This window comes from Phaenicophaeus curvirostris, chromosome 13, assembly GCF_032191515.1.
Source record: "Phaenicophaeus curvirostris isolate KB17595 chromosome 13, BPBGC_Pcur_1.0, whole genome shotgun sequence".
Classification (NCBI taxonomy): Eukaryota; Metazoa; Chordata; class Aves; order Cuculiformes; family Cuculidae; genus Phaenicophaeus; species Phaenicophaeus curvirostris.
The window spans coordinates 17,612,592-17,630,367 of NC_091404.1; the positions used below are offsets into that span (position 1 = coordinate 17,612,592).

At 36.7% G+C, this 17,776-nt stretch overlaps 1 protein-coding gene across 1 annotated transcript in view; it reads right to left on the reverse strand.

Moving 5' to 3' along the window:
* Positions 1-17,776, reverse strand: part of PCDH11X (protocadherin 11 X-linked) — a 444,083-nt gene that overhangs the window by 371,414 nt on the left and 54,893 nt on the right. Inside the window, exons 3-4 of the mRNA XM_069868038.1 lie at positions 9,168-9,215; positions 3,673-6,159 (exon numbers count right to left, since the gene is read on the reverse strand). Coding sequence (XP_069724139.1) covers positions 3,673-6,159; positions 9,168-9,215 — 2,535 coding nt within the window. The remainder of the gene's footprint in view (positions 1-3,672; positions 6,160-9,167; positions 9,216-17,776) is intronic.

Below are 17,776 nucleotides of genomic sequence, written 5' to 3' on the forward strand. Positions count from 1 at the left end.
TGAATTGTCTGAATGCTGTTTAAAGTACTTGAGCAAAATTTACAGATTTTAAAATTGTGTTGCATACTACACGAAAACTACCCTGGAAGAATCTCTCCTTTTACACCATTCCAACACCAATGCAAGAAGAGTTTGAAGATTTGTGTCAGTATGGAATACTTGACATAGTCTGCTCTTACTAAGGTAAATATCAAAAGCAACTGAGCTTTTACAAAGCTTGCAGATAAACTTTAAAGGTGTTATATGTTTTTCTGCCAAAGAAATGCATCTTTCTACAAGACTCTTGAGAACCAAAACAATAAAAATACCACGACAATGAAAGTTAGTTTGAATTTATGAGCCTTCAACTAGTCTAGTTTGAAAAACCTTATTAGGAATAAGCGGCCCATTCACTATTTATCATCTGGTAAAATTTCTTTAAAAGAATTCTCTGTACTACATCCCAAAAGAAAGCACGCTATTCTGAAGGTCTAGTGTCACAAGTATTTATTAATTCCTATGGTGTAACTTCAAAATAATATTAATATCTGTCTCCCTTGCCCTTTCTTACATACAACAGAAGCTTAATTTCTCATTTAAGGGAGATTACATTAGGACCATACTTTCCCCTCTTCAGCTTCCTGTAGTTCATGATTCAATGCGTCCCCAGCTGCTTCAGGAGTCTCCAATTCCTTCTCCATGAGAAGTTCAACTGTTGCATTGCTGTATTTATTTGCCCACATGACCACTAAAGAGATATTTTGGGTTTTTTAGTAGAAAAACCTTTCAATCTTCTCTTGGAAGCTTTTTGAGTACAAGTGTTATAATGACTTTCTGTCATTTTATAGATCACTTAGACAAATCTACCAGTAAAGCAAAGACATAATTTCCTTTCTTTAAAGACCTGAATCAATACCATTCAGACATACATAAAATTTAGTGCTTCAAAGGAAAATATATATTTTTAGCTTTAACTCAATATTTTTTCAAATATCTGAGTAGAAAGTAGAAAGCATGGACATAGGAAAAAACATTTGAGATGTGCAGCCCATTAGTATCAGCACCCATTAGAAACTGAAGAGAGATCTTCATACTGAACGTAATCTTCTTTAATCTCCTTCAGAGAGCTTTTGGCTTGTAAAAGGGATGCATTACAGTAATTGTTAGTGATAAAGTAAAATATTTTTTTCTCACATTAGATGCAATTTTTGTTTTTCAAACTAGCACATCTCCCTTTTTAACTGAACTTATTATCCTTCAGTTCTCCAGGCTGTCCCACAATTTTCTGAAAATGCAGAGTGTGCACAACACAAATGCACCGATAACCCCAAACCTGTTTGTCTCTGAGGCTGGAGGCTGGCAGGGCAGCATGACATCTGAAAGCGGCAGTTGAAGAAGCTTATGTTTGATTGTTTCATTTCTTTGCTGGCTAACAGTGACAACTTTAGGTTAGTCTGTCCTGAATCACCATCTATAGCCACTCAGACTACAATATACAAACTCAGTTTAGGATTAAGACTGGCTTTTAAAAGACCCACTGAGATTCAAGAAATATTTTCCTTGGTTCCACTTAGGAAACACAATTCACCCTCTGTGATCATGGTCCAACACAAAGGACTGAACCCTAATGGTCCTTCTTGCCCAGTTTATTTAAATAAACACATTTATGAAATAATTTGTATTTCATTTAAATAAGTAAGAATAATGTGAATTCACGTGCTTAAAAGTAAATGTTGTTTTCACATTACTATCAAAGGACACTGATAGTGAGTGGTTAGTTATACTTTCTCCCACAACGTGGCCACTTTCAAACAGAAAACTAAACCTAACAAAAGGATAACCATAGATTTAACAGAATCAATACAGATACTAACGTTACTGTCTCTTTTATATATTCAGCAAGTCATACTATATAATTTCAGGTACAGATATATGAAGATAAGCTAATACAAAATAATGAGTACCAAAAAAACCCCCAGTTTTACTCTGCTCTGAAGCCCTTGTCATTGACCTTTAAGGTACAGATAAAAGAAAATGCTCTCTTCCCCATCCAACTTCTGCAGAAGAGAACTGCATAGGGAAGAACTACGTCAGTAAAATAGAGTTACGAGTGTGCTTTCTTTGTTAGCAGCATTACTGCATGACAAAGTATATTTGAGCAGACAATGGCACCTTTCTGGCTCAGAGGAACTATGCCAGAACTCAACTGAAAAAACACTTAGATGAGGACTACAGATATGCTGAAAACAGCACCACCCTCCTCAGAGTTATGAGAGCTCAGATGAACAAATTAGCAAGCAGCTTTTTTAACATGTAATTTGAACTAACCCATTCAAATATCTTTAATAGAAAATACTCAAATCTCAAAAAGCTACGTATTTTTCATTTCTGTCTTAGAAATAAGAAATTCTTTCTTTTCCTTCAATTTTTCTGTTAATGCATCTCAGAAAAAGATGAAGCTTCTATAAAACACAGTGATATGGACTACTGCATAGATATGTGTTGGTAAAGGGAATATAATAGAATAAACAACCATTCCGTAATTTTGAAAATTATGATGACTACTTAGAAAGAGGAGCTTTTTTTAGGCACATTTTGTTATCACTATGGTGGTAAAAAAAGAAAGCCCAGAGAATAAACTCAAAACCTCAGCTGGAGCAAGAAATCTAACAGACTTAGTCATACTGAGGATTTGTCCCTGAGCAATAGTATTAAAATGTATTATCAACAGTATAATAAACACTCCTTAAATATTTGTTTCTTTTATGCTTAATTCCTTAAGCAATTAAAGTTTAAGTAGAAAAACTGCTTTCATTGAAAACTTTGTGACATTTGTGATGAAAGAGAAGTAAACAAACAAAGAGCAAAGCTTTATTGTTAATGAAACTTTCCAGAATATGGATAGACATCAAATTCAATTTCCACTGACTTAAAGCCTTTCTGTAGGGTCTTGAAGAATAAAGGACACTTTGTTTCTCATTTTATTTTTCATTTTAAGCTGAGGATTCTTCAGACATTTCTTTTGCTGTACTGAATTTCTGAGAAGCTAGTATCTGGTTTGTCAGTCACAGTGAGAGCAATTATGCTGATGCTTCTAATTTTTCCCTAACTTTGCTTGTCGACTGTGTCATTCCATCAGATTTAAGTAGTCCACTACGCTTCTAGCCTGAAAATGGCACTGAAACTCTCAGAGGAAAATTCTTGCATGCTTTTGAGAGACCTTGAAGCAAAGCTATGCCCAAATGAAAGCTGCAATTCCAGACTCCATTAATATTAAGAACCACTTATCAGATCCTGTAAAGCTTTATTGCTTTCCACCTGGCCTAGATTACTTCAATTCTTGCGCATACAATGCTGCCGAGGACAACACCATGACCCCTCTCTGCCTTACGAGCTGCACTAGGACTGCGGCAGCGCAGGAAGGGCCATGCTGCCATCTGCAGTCAGGAACACCCACCAAGGCAATAACTCGCTGCTTGACTCCCTTACAGCAAATAGTCCTTTAATTTAAATTTTCTCCCTTAACACTGATGAATCCCAAATTGTTTACTTTTCAATGCCTCGATCAAACATGACCTTTCAAACTTCCAATCCTTGCAAGAAAAAGTTATTTCGCAGCGCTCAGAGCTAGAGTTATGGGAATGCCAAAGGAAGAAGGGGAGGAGAAAGACAGCACCTTAAAATTTCCATTACCTGTCTGGTGTGTATGGGGCCTGGGGTCTTGAAGCCTCCTTGACAGCTGCACTCAGAAACACTGTAAGGGTCCGAGCTGCTTGATGAGCACTTGGAGAGTGAATCACAGCCTACCACAAAGGTATTATCTAGAGGCAGTTCCTGAATAACATGGTGCTTCTTGGGGGGTACAGGAGTCTCAGGTTTAATTTGAAAGGTAGGCTGCGGAGAAGCAGACTTGTAGTGCTTTGCTAAATCTGGGCTATCAGGCTTAAATGTGGTTGGTGTGGTGGCCCAGTTATATTTTCCCATAGTCTGTTCTTCAAGCTCTACAGGAATGTCTAAAGTGCCATTTATGTGCTCATGGCCAGGATCATCAGGCTTAGATTCTTCAATAGTCACAAAATTGAGGAGGAGACTCTTTGGAGAGCGCTTCTTCTTCTTCTTCTTTTTCTTGATCTGCCTATTTTCTTGGTTTGGGGAAACCCATTCACCACTCTGCTTGTTTTTTTGGACAACCTTGTGCCTAGGCGTCTGGCGGCACCGTACTAAAGCAGTAACAAAAATTACCAGAATAACTGTCATGGTGCCTGCAATAATGGCAATGATGATCTTGACATAATCATTGGTTTGTGGGGTTATGTCACCATCCCCAATATTCTGGCCAACTGGAGTTTCCATATTCCTGCGCACAAGCTCTTGTACGTAGGAACTGTTGGTGACTGTCTCATTCACAAACAAATGCACAAGAGCTATAGTATAAAGAGACTCCGGCTGTCCTAGGTCATTGACTTTTATCACCAGTCTGTGCAAGCCATGATCTGAAGTAATTACCTTCTCTTTCAAAGTAATATTGCCTGTTAATTGGTCAATTGTAAATAAGCCCCTCGAGTTCCCACCTATGATGCTATAGCGGAGCTCTGCATTCATTCCTGTGTCATTATCAACTGCAAAGACTTTAGTAACTACAGCCCCTGGACTGGTTGATGTTGGAACCAACTCATACGAATAATTAGATGAAGGAATAACAAAAACGGGCCTGTTGTCATTTACATCAACAACATTGATGGTCACTTTGGCAGTTGAGGAACGCTGCACTCTTCCTCCATCCACAGCTTTCACCTGGAAAGTATATGACCCCTGCTGTTCCCTATCAAAGGTAATATTCGGTCTTATAACACCAGTAAGTGGATCTATAATAAAATTATCTCTACCATTTAATATAGAGAGAGTGACTGCAGCATTCTCTCCTGAGTCAGCATCTGTAACTGTGATAAGCCCAACTGTGCCATACATGGGTAAGTTTTCTGGCACGTAGAAATTATATTCATTATGTGTGAAAGCAGGGCTGTTATCATTCTGGTCCAGGACAGACACTGTCACAGTAGCATTGGTCTGCAAGGGTGGCATCCCATTATCCTTGGCCAGCACAGTGAAGGAATACCTGTCTTGCTTTTCTCTGTCTAGCTTTCTCACTGCTGTCAGAATGCCTGTACGGCGGTCAAGGTTGAAAATAGGGGGTGCATCAGAACCCAGGATATAGCTGATCTCAGCGTTGCGCCCACTGTCAGCATCTGTAGCACTTATCTTGGTTAGCTGAGTACCAGGAGCATTGTTTTCAGGGATGGAAAGACCTATGATAGGCTGCGTGAAAACTGGGGCATTGTCATTTTCATCTTTAATTTTGATCAGGAGCATCGCAGACTGGTTTAAGGGAGGTTTCCCTGAATCCGAAGCCACTATTTTAATAGCATATTCCCGTGTGGCTTCATAATCTAGAAACGTGGCTGTCTCCAGAAGAAACTGATTATCAAACACTGGCTTTAGCCTAAAAGGGACATCATGATCCGTAAAACAAGTAACTTTTCCATTGAGATCAGCATCCTTGTCCATTACTGTTATCAACGCAATTTTTGTATTAAGGGGAGCTTTCTCAGACAAAAGCACCGTCCCATTCACTGGATTGATGATGTATCTCGTGTCTATCGATGGGACGTTGTCATTAATGTCTGTGACATTCACAGTCACTGTTGCTCTTGATGGAGTTGAACTGCCATCACTTGCCAAAACAGTTAATTTGTGAACAGGAGATTCCTCCCGGTCCAGTGGTTCTCTTATAGTGATGAGGCCAGTGGTGTTATCAATGGCAAACAGCCGTTTGGCCAAACTGGAGATCTGATTGCTGAAATAGAAGTGGATTTGTGCATTTGAGCCCAGGTCAGCATCAGTGGCATGGAGCTGAGAAACAGAGGTGCCCACTGGAGCATTTTCTGGAACATTAACTTCAATGTCATTCTCTTTGAAGACTGGGCGATTATCATTCACATCAGTCACTGTGACTTGCAGGATGGCAGTGCTAGATCGTGGAGGGTTTCCACCATCTTCAACTTTAATTTTCATCACATAGGTATCCTTCTGCTCCCTATCCAGGATCTGTTGGACAATCAGTTGAGGCCACTTATCTCCTTCAGGTGTCTCAATTATATCAAGACCAAAGACATTTTGACCCTACAAGACACAGAAAGAATATACTTTAGCATGATGGTACATTTAAATAGAGAAGCATCTCAATGTTCTGAAATTGTCATGTTATATATATATGTTCATATCTGTACTGTATACAGGAACACACACCTATGCATTTAACCTTTATTTTGCACTATCTGATTCTCCTTTATCTCTACAGCCTTCAGGCAGCTTCACAGCAAATGTGAATAAACAGACACTTTAGAAAAGGGGTGGGTTTGGAGGGCATGGTGGAGTGGTTTGGTTTGTTCTTTTAACTAGTCTTTCCATTTCTACAGAAAAGTTATTAAATTCTTGAACAGATGCAATTTGTTTTCTCTGTTGTATGAGTGTAGAGAAGAGGAACAAAGCCAAAGTTCAACCATGTCCAAAAGCAATACAATATGCATACACTGGAGGACCGACACTCAATTTCAAGGAAAAGAAGACAGATAAAAAAGGGAATGTTTCTCTGTTCACAGAGCCACTCAGGACATGATCTGAAACCATTAGCATAAAAAAAACATCAATGAAAAGGGGCTTACGACATAATTCAGGCATCAGATGATACAGTCAAAACTAAGTCATAACAGTTTATTGGAAATATGTTTTAAAATTCAATAAACTACTCCTTACGTATTTTATATTGGTACTGAAAATAACAATCCCACTGACAATACTAGATCTATTTTCATTTAAAAAATATCACAGAACTATAAGATAATTTTGAAAATAATATTTTTTTTTTCATGGGATTTGTTGTTCAACTAACATTCTGGAATCGTGAAGAAATGCTACTTATGTTGCACAAACATAGCTTATTTTAAAACACTAGTGTGGACAAAGTAGTCTTCTAACGTCAAGATTGAAATCTAGAACTGCATTTCCCTCTTCTGCTGCCTCCTCAGACATGCAGGGATCAAAAATATTGCAATTATCTTCTTTTCTCCCATTTCTCACTCCTCAGAGGAACAAAGGATGTAAAGGCATTTTTCCAGCCGTACCTTCCATAAGGGTAGAGCTAGAACACAGATCACTAAAGCTGAACATACAGAATGACCCGAAAAAGAAAGCATCGATAAAGATGCTTACTAATTAGGATTTTCTTTTTATGCACCATACTTGTAATAATGAACAACCATGTCCAGCTTGGTTCTTTATTGTGCTTGTTTCACCTTTACTCATGTAATTGTACATGTGTTCTAAATTGATTTGAGACACTTCAGACCAAAGCGAAAGAAAATGTTCCCAGTGTGCAAGGTTCCTTATTTCTCATTAACTGTAGAAGATTTACATTCACTGCATCTTGCAGCCCACCATTAAGCGAATGCAGTTACAGGCCTAACTGTGGAAGGATGTATTCTTTCATAGATTTGTTTTCTTAAAGCCAGAATTTGAACCTACATAATGAATCATTTATTTCATGGAAGATGAACTAGTCACCCATAGTTCAAAAGTCACTGTGCCACTTGCACATCTTGACATTAAGATGCAACCAAGGACAGTCTAAAGTGAATTGGAACACATCTTGAAACCATGAAACAAGTGCAGCTTTGGTGTCTCTAGGCATATGAAAATATAAGCCTTGCATACTGCTTCTAAATCAAGATATACATTTTGAACCAATTAGGTTAAGTTTTAGAATGGTAATTCTACGCTGATCTCTTCATGAAGGCGGAGTGCAAGCTTCCTCTTCATCTTCAATCTGGCTAGCAGTTATTTGCAATAAATATCGTAATTAACCAAGAAACGATGCATTATATATTCTATGCTTTAAGACAGATTTCCAGAAAAAAAATAAGTAACAGAAGCTAGAGGAAAAAAACCTGTCAGCTATCTTTTACTTCTCTATTTGTACACAAGTTGACAGATGGGCACTGATTATTCTGTCATTAGATCCCACAACTACAACAAACACTTCATACAGACTTTGAATACATGCAACTATACATATGCATACCCATTTCTGCTTTTCTTTAACTATCAAGCCTGACTGCGAGAGATATTTTTCATTATAGCATACAAGTTTGATATCAAATATAGAGCTTCAGTTCCCCATCCCTTGCAGTAAACGACTGGAGAAACAGAAAAAATGGAAAGCTCTCTTCTAAGTTAACTATTAACATCTGAGTAATTTTCTATGGGAAAATATCCAGAGGTATTTCTCACTATTCATTACAGGTTTATACATCTTTTAAAATCATCAAAAAAAAGAGGGAATTATAGATAATTATATTTTCTCCTAATTCAAGCAAGGCCATTTCATGTTGTTTAAGGGAAGGTCAGACATGACATTGTGCTACATTTTAACAAATGCAATTGCTAAGGACAGACAGTTCTCCCACTCCAATACTCAAAAAACTGATGAAACATTCAAGAAACACGTTTTTAAGATTATAAAAATCTAATTCTCTCCCTTATGGGCAGAGAAATTGAGAGCTAAAGATCCTGAGAGGAACATGAAGAAAACCCTTGAGGATTAAATTCTTGATGTTGAAGTAAATGGTTCTATCATCATTAAAATCTCAGTGAAGCGAAAATTTCCACTAGGGTCAGAGTGTTTCTTTGGACTGATCTCTACCTGAGTCACCACATTATCGCAGTGACCGGAAGATTTTGTTCACGCTAGGAAGGGTATGACTGTAGGAAAAGCATAATCAATAATCAATGTTTATATAGTACATTTCCCATTAAAATGACTGACTGGTAAAAATCATCTGCTACATTATTATCTCTGCCACTATGGAAGGACAGGATTGAGAAATAAAAAAGGTTGACTTTTTTAACATAATAATACAGTTGAAGCAATGAAACCTAACTACTTGAGGCAAAAAGAAGTTATGCCCATCTCAGAGCCTGGCCCTGATGACAAGACACTTTATCAAGGCAATAAGCAACTCCGTTACCTTATCCAGTTTTCATAACGTCCTTTTCAGTCGATTCATGCACTCAGCAGTATCTGAAATAATGAAACTGGTATTCTTGTTGAACACTCCCTATTGTATATTTACCTGATCATTTGTAATCGATCCAAACGTCCTTTTCGGAGCTGTTTTGGGCTGTCATGTAAACAAACAAAAAAAATTAAGAGTTTTTTAAAAATTGTAACTTTCAGGCAGATTAATAAATACATAATCAATTATATATGGACACCATGTGACAAGCTAGAAGAGTTTCCAGTATTACAGACAGGACTGCCTCTGACAAAATGCACCTAAAGTCTACACACAGCTTGCCTCTAGACATACACATTGCATTACCACAGTACCACATCACAGCATTCTGTTAAATCCATGGGGTATTGACTACCTGGACATTGTAATTAATATTCTTTCAGGCCACGAACTATAGCATAGCCTTTGCTGTAGAGAGGAAGAGGGGAAAAAAGACCAGCTTCTGGTCAATGCTCGTATCAGTGTTGTATTCAAAACACCTTACGAACTTACGCTCGCAGACCCATAAGTGATAGAACGTAGTAAATTCCCAAAGAAATAAGAATATTTTGTACTAAACAGCCATATAAAAATGAGTGTTTGTGATATAAAATACTCTGAAATTAGGACAATCTATCAGTGACCATTACTTAAAACATTACAAATTATATAATTGTATGTAGCAACTATACATTGTTAACTGTCAAAGAATAGATCAACACTGTCCTCAACTTTCATGCAAGGTGAGGATCTGAACCTTTAGAAAAAGATACATAAGCAAAGACAGCCAGCCCATTGTTTTGTGTCGAGTACTTTGCCCTATATTTATCATCAATACTTCATGCACTGTAAATGACAAACACGTGATAGGATGTATGCCTTTAGTTCAAGTGAATCGTAAACAAAAGTCAAGGGCCAGACAACATGCATACAATGAACTTTGACAAATATTCTACAGTAACTCAATTCAACTAATACTGCAACAATCTAGAAGTCCAGCTATTTATTACATGCCAACAATCCTCTTAAGATCAGCTAGTTTTATTATTTCTAAAAATCTTATGCTGACCAAAATCTAAAATAAGCAGATTTAGAGTGACTAAATTATAGCAGGCAATACAGAAACACTGGCAAATAAAAAGAACAAAATGTTAAAAAAAGAAGAAGGGAGAAAAAAGAAGACAAAAAAGATCAGCTTCCCCTTAGAAAGTAATTCAATAATTCATTAAAGTAATTAATAAAACCTTAGGCTGAAATGCAATCTTGTGTCCAAAGGATCCTAAAATCTTTCCAGAAAGTTCAGAAAATAACATATATGTTCACTAACTGCTAGTTTTTTTTCAGATGGAGCAACAGAGAAAATCTTTGCAGGTCCCTGCAAAATTATAAGGTAGGTCCCAGCTACTGCTTCCTTGTCTGTTTGAGTCAAGACATATGGAACTGCTCTATAACTGTAGTGTTATATTAGAAAAGAAAATAGTATAGTAGTGCAATTTCAACTCCTAATATAGAAAAATGGACAAAAGCTACAAACTGGACAGCAGTTTTAATGTAAGCTGAAAATTATACTTGCATTTTTCTTTCAAAGGTGATACTTTGGACCTGAAAATGTGAATTCCCAAAGCCAAGCAAAAGCCTTAAATACAAAATACTCTACATGATAGGCAATAATGGATCTAAGTTCCTATAATAGGTGCATTTTAGTACACTCATATCTATAATACTGTAAGTGTTGTAACTCTAATAAAGGTCCCTTGTCTGCTATTACTTACACAGTATGCAATTCACAGGTTCATGCAATAAACTGAACTTGCAAGTTCAAATCCACAGTAAAAGTAGGACTTAGAAGCTTCCAATCACGTATGAACCCGAAGTTAATTTTATGCATTCAGAATTCTAATTAGTTCCATTCCTAAACAGAAGTTAAGAACATAATTTATTAGCAATGTCTATATCGTATATCGTGCTGGTTTTCCACCTCCAATTATAAAAGACCTTCTATAAATGCATAGCACTGCCAAAGATTTTCTGTCCATATAAAAACCAAAACCAAACCCTTACTCATCATGTGAAGCAGAAAGAAAGCAAAATGTTGTAGATGGGATCAACAGAACATAAGGATAATAATGAACCATTTCATGCTGGAAAGGAACAGTAAAAAGTATAATATGGGATGAAGAAGCAGACCATCAATGTATTTAATACTGATTTCTGAAGAAGAAAAACAAGCTAGGAGGCATATCCAAACACAAAATTCCTTTCTTGGAAATCTGAATTTAATACTGCTATCAAAAGACTGAAACAGTTCTAACAATTACATTGCTTGAGTCTCAATCCTTTCAGTTGATTTGTTCCTTTCTGTAAAGAGTTATTTTCAATCTTGTCCTATTCTAAACATTGTTAACCTTCTCTATCTAAGATAGATAAGTATAAGATAGAGAGACAGATAATTTTTTCTAAGATGGAATGTTTTTGCATCCTCCTGAATTCTTGGCCTCCAATTCTCAGAACATGTTTATTAGATCATGTTCAACTCCACTAAGAAGAAACAAGTATAGACAGTGAATACTACATTTCTAATGTATTTCTTCTTTGGCTGCCCTAATTTCTCCAGTCTACACTTAAAGCAAGCCTGAAACTCCATGCCTAAATAGAATTTTTTTCATCTACAAGATATACGTGGGAGAGAACACAGAGAGCTGTAAAGCAGCAATACACACACTTAACATTTTCAAGACCAGAGCAGGGTTCAAAAGTACCCCTCTTCCCCACTATATCTTCAGACTATGAAACGCTGTTTCAACTTTTTTTTGTTTTTAATTTACAAAACCTAACTTGTCTTTTGAACCATGGATTACAATTTTTAAATGGTATTCGATATATTCAAGCTTTGCGCTGAATTCCCATGTTTCCACAGCTAGATAAAGCTCAAGATACCTGACCTGTGCTTCAGTATGTTCTATCACTTTGGAATCACCCTATAGACCCATAGAATCATAGAATAACCAGGTTGGAAGAGACCCACCGGATCATCGAGTCCAACCATTCCTATCAAACACTAATCCATGTCCCTCAGCACCTCGTCCACCCGTGCCTTAAACAACTCCAGGGAAGGTGAATCAACCACCTCCCTGGGCAGCCTGTTCCAGTGCCCAATGACCCTTTCTGTGAAGAATTTTTTCCTAATGCCCTGCCTAAACCTCCCCTGGCGGAGCTTGAGGCCATTCCCTCTTGTCCTGTCCCCTGTCACTTGGGAGAAGAGCCCAGCTCCCTCCTCTCTACAACCTCCTTTCAGGCAGTTGTAGAGAGCAATGAGGTCTCCCCTCAGCCTCCTCTTCTCCAGGCTAAACAACCCCAGCTCTCTCAGCCGCTCCTTGTAAGACGACAAAAATAGTACTTATATTAGGCAACAATATAATGAATTCTGATCTTTGCATTATATATGTGTGACAATTAGATATTTACTCCTACAGCTGAGAACAGTAACAGCAACAGCACTGAGTATTGCTAAAGAAGAGAAATTAGTGAGTATATGTTTTAGTGATGCAATTCTCTAGAGTATCACTGTGCTTTTGGAGGCAACAGCTGACAGTTCTGTATTGCTGTTGAGAACAGCTCCTAAATCAAAACCTGATTTTTCTTTGACAGCCAAACAAGGTATCTTACACTTCCAATCGCACATTTTCAAGCTCTTAGATGAATACTGACTGGGTGTTGGAGCACTGTGAACCTGTAATGCCCTCCTGTTCGCTACCTGCTCTATAACCAGGTCAGTACTTTCCAGCAGAAGGAGATTAAAGCTGACAACCACTTGTATACAAGAAAACAGAAACAACTGAGATCTTTCTGAAAAATCCTTTACCCTAAAGCAGAGACTGTCCAGTATCCTCAGCTTCCAGTAATTCCAGTGGGAACTGGGGGTGATGGCCACACATGGATTTGGCTCATGACAAGTGGAAAAACAAAAACTAAACCAGACAGAAAATCTTTGTCAGAATTAAAAAAGGAGAACAAATGTTTGTAAATCAACCTTCACTAACGTACTGTTATAAGTTATCTCATTCCTTCTTACCCACACACTCCAAAGTTTTCAGGAAAGGTGCATGAGTTCTTTAAGTCCATCACATCTTCATTAAGACATACTCCTAACCTCCAATACAGTACTTTTTCTGTGAAGTTTTTTAGCAAGATGATCTTATTTGATTTAAGGCCCTTTTACTCTAAAGTTGAGCTGTCAGCAAAACCACTACAACTTCCCTTTATGTTTAACTTCCAGGAAAAAATGTTGACAAAAATTTCATTTGAATGGCATAAATATCTCACATACACCCACACATGTTTTCTCTTCAGGGATCTTAACATTGAAACACAAAGAAAACAGATGAATAAGCTAACATATTTACACCACAAGGCCATTCTTTCCCAGGCAGAGACCAGGCTTTAAAGCGTGTCTAACGCTGCTTTATCAATTTTGATGCTAAAAAATATAGTCGATGCCGAAAATTCACAATTCATGTGGACAAAAATACAATAGGATGAGAAAAAAAATAATATAATTGAGTTCTCATCTCTTCCTTTTGAGTAAATTTCTCCCAGCTTCCACGAACAGGCTTGAGGGTGGACTCGATGATCCAGTGGGTCTCTTCCAATCTGGTGATTCTATGATTCTATGAGGAATTGTAGGCCAGTGAGACTTTCTCAAGGCTTCAGTCTTTGCAGGGTTTTGTAAACTCAAAAGAGGAGAAAGTTTGTGTGGGACATTTAACTACTACAGGATCATTTTTGCTTCTGAAAGATACGAAGCTATGCTTTTCAAAATAATGAAAACTTATCTTTCTTGTATTAAGCATGGAACAGCGGAGCCACCATATTAAATTGTAAAAATACGTGACATATGGAAGTGCAAGATGCCACTTCACCTCACACTGGAAGATAATAAATAATACTGCAATTTCAGAGTAATAATTCAGACAGTTGCTGAGAAAATACACAGAATGCCAGTAAATACTAAAAGTAGTTCCAGAGAGAATTAATTCTAAAACTCATTAAATAAAAGTCTTTTCACCACGTTGATCAGGGAATGTAGGGAATAAATCAAAAATATATTTTCTGGTGCTGGATTTATCAGGAAGACAACTTGCCATCTTCCTCCTCCAGTGTTACTGACTTCTATTTATCTGAATCAGTAGAACAAAAGCAAGGTAAAAAGGAAAAAGTAAGGCAGCAATTCAACTCTGAAAGTCAATTTTGAAAACAAATCTCATGTTACCTGTGTGTACTGGAAGTCCTCACATATAAAGTGCCATGACTTTCAAATAGCTTCCCTGTGAGTTGTTTGGGATCAAAAAAATCTTAAAAGCATATTTGATACATTCTTTGCAACTAATTACATCAAAAATATTCCTTTCTAAAAACAACAATGAAATTCCATTTTTACTCTAACTGAATACACTCGTGCTATTTCTCAGACTTAAAATCAGTGACAAAAATGATAGAATTGATTTGCAAAAAAAACCAAAACAAAATCAAAAATATTGGAATGGCATGTTTACAGGGAAAACATTAAACACTCATTATTCCATTCCAGCTTTTCTGTTCAGTTTTTGTTACGGTTGGACTCGATGATCCGGTGGGTCTCTTCCAACCTGGTTATTCTGTGATTCTGTGATTCTGTTTATATTCTCTAATAGCAATTCAGTCTTGAATATATTTTAGAAGTTCTGGTTAATGGGAAGAGGGGTCTCCTGTAACAGGAAAACCATAAAAAAAACCCAAACACAGAACTCAATAAGCCAACATTAAACAAAATAGCAGAAGTGTTATCTAGCAATATGACTGACCTCACACAGACTGTATTATTCGAGGGAAAGCAAATTAAGCAAAGATACTTGAAGCCATTTCTGCCCAGTAACAACTGGTGTAATCCAAATCAGAGAATAAGCAAGCTTTCTCAAGTCTGGATCCACCCAAATTTCTTTCTTGAGGTTAATTCAATCACTGTCCTAAACCAGATTTTTCCAAATAACAGTATGCACACTATTTGTGGTGCAATAGAAGTTCGTAACAAACAAACAGCAATTGGACCTGCAGCTCCTTTCTTACTGGCAAATGTCAAAAGCTTTTGGGCAACCAACATGATTTTAACCACCAAGGCAGCAGTGTGGCAAACAAAAACTGAAAATCTTCCCTATCTACTTTGTAACTACTCCAGAATGATAGTAACCTCAGGTTAAAGAACCATCACAACACCCATAGAATTAATCTTGCTTTGAGACAGCTGCTAACAAAGACAGCATCTCTCAGTCACATACAGGTTAGAATAAGGAAAACGGTTGTAAGAAAGCACCCTCGGGGACGACAACATGCTCTGAATAATTCAATGTGAAGTTTAGCCTTCATAGGCTAAAAACGTAAACAATTGAATCTAGAAAACCAAAACTACTAAAATAAATCAACCTAAAATCCAGCAAAAGCATGTGTCTACCAACTGGGAAAGTGGCCATCAGCATGGAAAATGAAACACCCCTCAAACAATTTAACTTACACCTTTCTCAAGCAATTTTTAACTTAGACACAAAGACCTAGCCTACACCTTTATTTTTTCACTTAATTTCTGTTTCTTTATTTTAAAGGGTTTAATGTATTGTCGGTATTCTTGTATATTTAGGTGTTAGATACAAACAAGAATGCACTTTCTTATGTTTATGAAGCAGTTAAGTTCAATGAACCATTGATTTTTAATTAATAATTTTTGTTAGACACATTATTCTTTAAAATATGCCTAGGACATTCTAGTAACTATTATATCTATCATTAGACATCAAATTCACAGGTACTGAAATAAGATCAGGTCAGTACTCTTCAAGGAAGTATTGAGTCAATTTGTTCATAGAAATCCGGAAGGCTGCTCGCTACAACAATATCGTTTCCAGTTGTTACATGGATTCACAACTTAAAGCACTACCTCAAAATCCTAAGGTGACACTATAAAACCAGTTGCTAAATTTGTCATGCATTGTACCTGCAGAGTCAAAACTCTGCTTGCACCCTCAATTAACTTTACTGCCGCGGTTAAGAAGAGGCTCACTGTGGCTGTATGTGGAAGAGCCCATTGTAAAGTATAAAATTAAATGAAATCTGTCTTGAAGTTCAGCTTTATGGCTTTTAACAAAACAGCAAACCTAGACTAAATTAGTGAAAGTGAGTATGGCAGCTGAAATGACAGAGCTTCGAAGAGGGCTAAGCATTTTAAAGTCTGTCCTTATTATGCTCTTAGGCACAATCTGATTAGTTTCAACAGCTGCCCAGCAGGAAAAGCCAACCAATCACTCCACAGTAATACACATATTAACGTGTCCCTTCAGTGTTCACTGATTTCAGAGCTAGGTTACACACAGCACTAGAGCATGATTGCGTATCTCTTGATTTATAGTGCTACTCATCATTTCAAACATAAACCATGTTAAAAATTTCTGACCATCACAACGTAAGTTACTACCTTAAAACCATTTCTGATAGATAAACTTGTTCCACACACTAGCATATGAAGCAAAAAAATAAAACATACTGGGGGTGTGGAAAGTCCACTGTGCATTAACTGTTAAATTAGTCGGGTCTTCATTAAAGGCAATGAGCAACAAAAAGCAATACTAATAAAGAACTGCCACAATAGTATTTTTGAGGCTACATGTGAAACAGGATGGCGAAAAAAACAGAGGCTAATATTTTGTTTATACCTTTAAATCGGCTACAACAAATAGGTTTGAAAAGTCCCTAATGGGAATCAAAATGAAAATTATACAGCTGGGATTAAAATTAAGAAGAAAGATTAATCCCAAAATTGAAAAGCCATATAATATCCCATTCTGAAAAGCACAGAGGAACGTCTTGGGTCAAAAGAAAGAGAAAAGGAAAAAAAAAAAACAACTAACCAGAAAATGTCAATCGGCTTGATAAAGCAAAGAGAAAAAATTACAATGATTTAACTTTGGAACATCAGCAATATCCAAAGCAAAAATACACATCACATTAATAGAGCCAGCAATTATAGCACAATGTGAGAAAAATGTATTTCAATACTAACAGCTGATGACTCAGAATTCATTCCTTTAACCAATGGTTCTTTTTGTTTCTTTAAAATTGTCTGAAATGGTCTTTGCTACATGTCCCAGTATCAAAAGCTCTACAGGACTTCCATGTTCAGACCAATTACATTTCTGGGCTAGGGAATACAAATTACTTGGTGATAAACCTTTCTTTTAGAAATAAAAATAACCACACTAATGCAGTCATGTGCCAGAATCCATGGTTGACGCTCAATTTATTCTTTGATAGCCAAAAGAATATAATTTTGGACTTAACTTTTTCTTCTCCCTGTACCTCCTCTTTAAAGGTAGAAAAATTTTACATAAAGATGTTTTTGGGGAAAACAGCTAAGATTATTCATATCTCTATCATTAATATCCAATATTAGTACGCTAAAAGTAGAAATGAAATAAAGAGCACATTATTATTCAAAAGCTTCTTTAATATTTTAATTGCACATGTTACAAGAACTAGAACTGAGAACAAATGAAACTACCTCTCCTATTTCCAAAACATATCTAAACATTGGAAATTTTCATCCCTCCAAAAAACAGAGGTCATATAAAAGTGAGTTGGACAAAAGAAAAAACTGAAAGTTTTGT